The sequence below is a fragment of the Dreissena polymorpha genome, chromosome 4, assembly GCF_020536995.1.
Source record: "Dreissena polymorpha isolate Duluth1 chromosome 4, UMN_Dpol_1.0, whole genome shotgun sequence".
Lineage (NCBI taxonomy): Eukaryota > Metazoa > Mollusca > Bivalvia > Myida > Dreissenidae > Dreissena > Dreissena polymorpha.
Window position 1 is genome coordinate 393,511 of NC_068358.1, and position 8,158 is coordinate 401,668.

Genomic DNA, 8,158 nt, shown 5'->3' on the forward strand with positions numbered 1-8,158 from the left:
GAATATCAAGTTGACACTGTCATGTTGTTTTTAATTGGGATATTGCTTTCTTATGGTCATTTTAATACACTATTATATGTTGCTGTTGCAGTACATCTTCTTTCATAATTTGTGCTTTCTACGTTATAAGAAAAGTATTTAACTATTAAAGAATTCTTTTCCACCAGTCAGCTGTTCTTATGATACATATATGAATAAAGAGAGCAAACAGTACATAATGCATGTGTGTAAAGTACTGTCACAGATTAGCCTGTGCAATCCACAGAGACTTATCTTGGATGATAATTTCGCCTAGACTGGATTTTTGTTTTAAAGAGACATACTTTAAAAGAAAAATTCCATAAATGTGCAAAGTGTCGTCCCTGACTAGCCTGTGTAAACTACACAGTCTAGTCTGGGATGACACTTTATGCACATTAAGTCCGGTGTTCTCAGAGCGCATGGTTAGGCTTAGAGTTTAGTTCCATTTGCAACATTTTTCTCGCCAAAGTTTAAGATAATTTAAATAAAAAAGAGAGTTTTGCACTATTAATGTATACTGGAAAAAACAAACAGAGGAAAGAAAATGCTTACATTACTTACCAAATAATGACATCCTATATATCTGGAAATACTTATTACCCAAGTGTAGACCGGCACTAATGTTGATAAGATATTATAAAGAAGTAAATGACACAGACAATACAATTGTAAAACCAGTTATAGTAACATGTAACATGTTTTAATGGGCTATCTTCTGATAACTGTGCCTAGTATATTATGTTATATTGCTAACATGTGATTGCAAGTATTGAAGTGTGAGAAAGTTTCAGTTGTTTTCATTCTTATTTTTGCTTACAATACCTTACTGTAGATTCTTTTTAAGTTGTGAATGCTATTTTTGCATAGTGTTCATAACCTGTACCAATCTGTCATTTGTTTTAGTAGTTTACTATGTAAACTTCATAATAATAAATAATAATTATACATATATTCTCTCATTTTCATATGTATTTAACTTGCGTTTTGATTTAGTATTTATTGATTTCATCCTTTATTAAATTGCAATGGCGTAATTGCCAATTGGGAGTTCTCATCCAAAATGCATGGTTGTCTAAAAACTCATATCATGCTTTCTTGAAAGGGATAGTCAATGTGGAAATAACAAACTGTATTGAGTATACAACTTGTGTGTATTTGTTCATGTATGTTATTATCCGAATCTTTTTATTGGTTGACATTGTCCAGTATATCCTCCTCTAGTGGGCAATGTTATTCTTTTGTTCTACAATCTACATTATTTTTCATTTCCTGCATCACTGTGTATTTTATGATAAGTCAATTATTTAGTGGTTAGAAGTGATATCAATTAAATACAGAACTCAGTGTTAAAAAACAAATTGCAATTAATTACAGCTAGGGCTCATTTCGGATTCTTTTAGGCTTAATTTTAGTTAATATTCCTCTGCTTGTTGTATGAAGAGTTTGAAACATTAGCGTTTTTGAAGTAACAATATGCACATCTCTTTGTATAAAAAACATTGCGGCGTAAAACTATTTACAGCTGAGCATTTTTTTCCCAACAAAATGTCTGGTTTTTTGCTTACAAGACCTCAAATCTCAGAAACTTTTTTGAACAAAATGTGTCTGTCTTACTCAGTTTTAGCATATAATCCAACAAAATGTCTATTGCTTTCTCATTTTTAGCTATTATCCAACAAAATGTCTATTTCTTTTAGCATTTATTTCAACAAAATGTCTCTTTCTTTATAAGTTTAAGCTTTTTTTCCCACAACAAAATGTCTCATTCTTTCTCAATTTAAGCTTTTATCCAAGAAAATGTCTAGTTTTAACTCAGTCAACAAAATGACTGGTTCTTACACACTTCTGCTCATTTTGTTTTGCAGGGCCTAGAAGAGGAGAACCGGTCTTTACACCAGAAGGTACACGATCTGCAGCAGCTACTGCAAGACTACAGGTCATCTCAAGACCAGGAGAAGGCCGAGGTTGTACAAATGCAAGACCAGCTAGGCAGCAAACTTACAGAACTTTACGAGTTTCATGAACAAATCATGGCCACATTGCGCAAAGAGTCCCAGTCCTAGTACTGCATGCCACTGGCTACAATGCTGAAGCAATTTTAATACACGTTTCCGGTACATGTCACAGAGGAGAGGCTAAGCTGAAGAAATTACAGAGAAACTTTAGTTTAAAATTCAGATCTGAATGAAAATTCAATGTGTTCAACAGATCGGATTTTACTGGCCAGGATGGTTTTGTTACAAGGAAAGGAATGTAGTTGTGATAAGATTTGCACAATGAGGTGTGGTGTTGATGGTGGTTATTTGGGACAAAGTTTGGTGGTGTTTTGCCCGATTGGAGTTGAATCCAAGGTTATGAATTTCTTTGCCATTTTTGAAAGGTGTTAAGTAGGTAGATGCATTTATGTAGGAGTAGGCCTTATATTCTATGTTCTTCTTTCTTAGAGGTGATGCATATTAAAGAGCCATCTGCAGAGTATTATAGTAAAAGTATAATCTGAAAGTATACTGTTTACGAGAGACTTGCTCTTCCAACATAACACATACAATTTCATGGTCAATGCATGGTAGAGAGATCTGAAAGTGGCCAGTATGCAATGTCAGAATATAGGAAAAATGAATGACCAGATACTTTATCAGGAGAGGAATTTGTTTTATCATTGAACACTAGCCTTTGCTTTAACCCTTTGCATGCTGGGAAATTTGTCGTCTGCTAAAATGTGTCTGCTGAATTTCTAAAATTAGCATTTTCCTCGATTTTTTTTTCAAAGAATACTATCAGAATAGCAAACAGTTTGGATCCTGACGAGACGCCACGTTTTGTGGCGTCTCATCTGGATCCAAACTGTTTGCAAAGACCTTTAAAATTCGGTTCCCGCACTGAAAGGGTTAAAGGGACTTGTTCACAGAAACAAAAATAAAATGAAAGTAACAAAAAAAGTTGACCTGCCTACTCTAGCCACAAACCCTTGGAGTAAAAGGTTATCACTCAAACCACTCAGCTATCGGTGCTGCTATAGTGTACTGTGTATTTTAAACTTTATATAAGCAATTGACTGCATTTCCGCAAAATATAACGGAACAGAACTTTCCAAATTATTCAAATGTTTTTTTGTTTGAATGTTTTTAAATTCTATCAAGTTCTAACAATTTATATTATTAATTTGTATACAAAAAAGTACTTTAAGGATCAGTCTCCGTCGCAAACATAGTTAATTTATTTTATGAATCTGACACAATGTTTGAAAATTCTCATTTTTACATACTGTGAACATGCCCCATTAACTTTGTTTACTATATTTTTCATAAGGTCAGTTGCTGTATTTTTTCTCAGCAATTTTATCATTCTTCAGATTTTTTACTAAGAGTATGCTGCATTTTGTTAAAGCGGGTATATACGATCTTGTCAAATATTTATTAATTAATATAAAATGTGTAAAAAACTTATTATACATATATTTCAATATAAACTAAAACAAAAGTTAAGAAGAACATGTGTCGAAAAATGCTAAATAAGCCAGATATTTAATTCTGAAATCGAAAAAGGCTGTACAGCCGAATTCGCCAGCATGTATATCATGCATGTACGATGTGAATCTAAATTTAGTTTAACGGTTCATTTGAAATTCCTGCAGCGATATCGATTCATACGACACACGAACACTTACTTAAAAGACGAATGCATCTCTTATTGTAGGAAAATAATAACGAATTATCTTCGTCACAATCGGCTCGGGGCGCTTATTTGTATTTGCTGTATTTTATAAAATTCGTCTTAAATGTATCATTTTTCTTGCATATTGTGTGTTATTATAACATATTTGTATCAATATTTTACAATTCAGCACATATAAAAATCGTATATACCCGCTTTAAGTATTATGGACATTTACAGGTAGATTACTGTTATTTGATATTAATGATATTACAATGTACAGCATGCATCAGAGAGACATTTGCCTTTTATATGCCAGTAATTGATGTAATTTATTTTGTTCTGCTCTCACTTGTTGAATCTGCTGTTGCCATGTCAATATTTTTATTTATTAATCATACATTTTACCCTAGTTGCTAGATAAATTTTCAAAATATGATGCACTAGAAAATAAATTACATGTACTTCCATAATGGTTAAAATGTACATTATCACGTGTTTATTTTTTGCTGAGAGATATTGTTTTTATTCACATGAGTCTCAACTATACATTGTCCTGTTGGCCCTGATTTGTTTGGTTACTTTCTGGAAGATCAGTGTTTTCTTAAAAAAAAAATTAATCAGTTATCCTACAGGGCAAGAAGCATTTTTGATTATACTCTACAAATTTTATGTAATGCAAACTTATATAAAATGGTTAAGTACAACTTTGAAGTCATGGAAGAAAAATGTAAATATTTTAAGGTCATTCTGATAAATTAAGTCAATTTCTACATTTGTATTAGGTTGTGTTCTTATTTGATAACAGTTTGATATCACTATTATCCTCGTCCGTCCAGTTTTTATTTTGATATTAGCTTAGCATCATTTCTCTTTATTTGTGTACTTAATAATTCACTTATATTATTCTCCATAGTGGAATTGTTTAGGTACATTTTAGTGATTTTGAACAGAATATAATGTGACTTGAAGTTCGTAAAGCATTTAACACATCATTGGCATGAACATTCATTGAAGACTGTTCTTATAGATGTTATCAAATATAATGGATATCTTGCATATTGTATGTTTACAAATACAAGTTCAGTACATTCAGCAAAATTAAAGGCTGTGTTGCCTGTCAAGCCTATATCTTTTTTGTATTTACTCCATATAATATTGCGCAAGTATTTCTTGCAAAAGATATACATTATCATCTGGTGAGTTCTTATTCTTAACTATTGATTGACATTAGATATAAACGTATCTGAACTAGCAGCAAATCCACCTATTGCAAAAAGACTAACTGTTTATACGTCTGGTGTTTCCAAATTCCAAAGAAAAAAATAAGAGCCAATTCTGTTTTATCAATGCTATTTTTATGATGCTTGACTGTTACAGAGTCTGACTTGTTTTTATATAGCACATATACATGTATTTGGTTGGGAACTGTTTAGATGATTTACATCTCTAAGATCGTTTACATTATCTCCCATTTTATGTGAATAGTTTACATTTTTACCTTGTATATATTTCACATTTAACCTATTTAAAATATCTATGTGTTTATGTATAATGCATTTGTTTTGTTGGATATTAATATGATACATAAATATTTTTATATTTATAATTATGTACTAATTACGGAATATATTAAAGAACAGAATAAACCGTTGCACATATTTAATAAGCTGTACACAATTAGATGCATTATATTGATAGTATGAGAAAAACACAAATTTTCTACAAATATTGATGTACATATGTCTTATACATTCAAAAAATATGAAAGAACAGAAAATTCTTATTTGGTATTAATAACAACATTGCTATTAACATGGTTATAATAAATGCAATAATCATGATTTTAAAGGGGCCTTTTCACAGATTTTGGCATTTTTTAACTTATTCATTAAATGCTTTATATTGATAATTGTAAACATTGGATCGTAAAAGCTCCAGTAAAAAATCAAGAATAAAATTACAAAAAGGAAAAGAACATTGCCCGGAGCAGGTTTCGAACCAGTGACCCCTGGAGTCCTGCCAGAGTCATGAAGTAAAAACGCTTTAGCCTACTGAGCTATTCCGCCGTGTACACATACTTGACGTATTTTATACCTTATATAAGCAATCTTCGTAGTTTCACAAAATTTAACGACAAAAACAGAACTCTCCAAATTATTCAATCGTTTCGCGTTGCAACGCTTTATAATTTTTAGGTTTTAAAATCGTCAAAAGATGCATACAATGGCTATATTAGACCATGGTAAATGTTCAGTATTACTGTTTCCTCACAAATATCATAACTAAAACGAAAATTTGCGAATCTGAAACAACTTTTTTCAATTTTGTCAATTTACCAAAGCGTGAAAAGATCCCTTTAATAGAAACAAGTATAGATAATCAGGAGTTCAAGTTGGGTTTTTTCATTTTGAATGTGTTAAAAGTGCACTGCTGATATGGATATACTTAACCCATTTATGCCTAGTGGACTCTCCCATCCTTCTAAATTGGATCAATTTATTTCCAAAATTAGGGATTTTTAGCATATTTATTTCTATATTTAGAATATTTCTTACAGATATTCCTTTAAGCAAACAGCGCAGACCCTGATGAGACGCCGCATCATGTGGCGTCTCATCTGCGTCTGCACTTTTTGCCAAGGCCTTTTTTTTAGACGCTAGGCTTAAATTGGTTAAATCACTACTTTAAAAAGCAATATCATCAGAAGCATTTATTAAAAACATTATACAAAGTATGTTTTGATGGAAAGATGAAAAGTTCCCATTTTTCTTTTACAATACTTGTACAATGTCAAAATGAGTTCATAAAAAGTAATCCCAAGAATTAATAACTTCTGCTTAGTGTGTTTAAACAAATTTTTGAAAAAAAAGATGTTATATAAGAAATAGTCAGTATTTATAGTGGTTCATTGAGTACTTAAGTTTTCTTTCGCATGATTTTGGATTGAAATGTTCTGATAATTGTGACTAAATGAATGGAAAAAGTACTAATACTAAATGAATACTAAGCGTATTTTGCTTAAATGGAGTCATGATAACTTGTGACTTAATGAATAATGAGTATTGATACTTGTGATAAAATTGATGAATATTTATTGATATGTGTGACTAATTTGATTATTGCTTAATGACACTTGTGATGAAATGATTGATTCATATTGATACTTGCGGTTAAATGGATAAATTAGTATTGATACTTAAGATTAAATGTTTTTATGAGTTCTGATACTTGTGAATAAATGAATTTGCGGAAGATATGTATTGTTACTTTTGGTTTAATAGTTAGTGAGTTTATGATGCACATATTTGTCAGTAAAAGTTGTTTGTGAGTAACCAGTGAGTAAATGGTACTTTCGTGTACAGGTCAGAAAAATGTTATTTAATTTTTGTTAGTAAGTTTGGGACACTTATTTGCAGTATTTCTGTATGTTTCCTATTACATGAATCTTTTTGTTATGGATATCTGTATATAGTTATTAGATAAATGTGATGTTTTGATATATCGTATATATATATATTAACCTGTATGTATATTATTATAATACACATGTCACAACATGTTACTATGCAAAATAGGGTGGCCAACTTGGCACCTGATAATAAACTGTAAACTCAAAGCAATGCTAAGACTTGTTTAATTTCCTTTCATTTTGAGTCCTATAAATAAGTGATTATTCAGAAATAATGCAGGGGACAGTTTCAATAAACATGGTAGTAAACATTTATGATAAATACATTTTTTGAAGATACATAATTGCTAGTAATTAATAGTCCATATCATATGATTATAGATTTTCAGTACTTTGTAACTACATTGGCATCTGAAGCGCCGTATATATTTGACGAGCATTGCGAGCTAGTTCGTCTACTTATTAAGAGTTCAAAATTCTCTCGTAAGTTAAAATTGTCGTACGATCATTTATGAAACGGCCCCCAGGTGTTTAAAAATAATTTGTAAAAATAAGGGTCCTCCTTTTGTTCAAAAGTTTTACCATTATGAATTCAACGTAAGTATGTTGGCTGCCAGCAGCAATTTAAGAATCCTAGTATTGGATATTCGTCACGCAGGCATAAAGGCACCCATGTTATGTCAGAAATTCCAACTTAGTATTAATTAAGACATTGAAAAAGTTAAACCCCCTAAAATGTCAGAGCAACTTTATGATGTCTCAAATTTTAGTGGCATCCTGCCATAAGGTAAGGTTATCTCCCAAGGTTGCCAAGAAATAGCGTTGTCAGTGTATGTAGGTATTTACCATTCAGACTATATTATGCTGATGATCACTTTCTCACCAGCGAAACATTATTGTATCGCCTTTATTTTACCATATGATTTTGATTTTATATCACTATCATAAGCATGTAGTCATGTGTTAACATTCTTATGTTGCGCCAATATCATTGTACTATTACTTCATTTAAGTATTTTAAATTGTCATAATATATCTAATACTTGTGTCTTCCATTCATGTTCATCTAAA

The 8,158-nt window shown here is 31.1% G+C and overlaps 2 protein-coding genes across 6 annotated transcripts in view; one reads left to right on the plus strand and one right to left on the minus strand.

Annotated features, from left to right (window-relative positions):
* The window catches only part of LOC127879886 (homer protein homolog 2-like), a 105,950-nt gene extending 100,309 nt beyond the window's left edge, over positions 1-5,641 (plus strand). For all 4 annotated transcript variants that reach the window (XM_052426968.1, XM_052426965.1, XM_052426966.1 and 1 more), the window contains one exon: positions 1,887-5,641. In XM_052426968.1, the coding sequence (XP_052282928.1) occupies positions 1,887-2,084 (198 nt within the window). In that variant the 3' untranslated portion in view covers positions 2,085-5,641. The remainder of the gene's footprint in view (positions 1-1,886) is intronic.
* Positions 1-8,158, minus strand: part of LOC127879882 (uncharacterized) — a 232,349-nt gene that overhangs the window by 34,646 nt on the left and 189,545 nt on the right. The window lies entirely within an intron of this gene.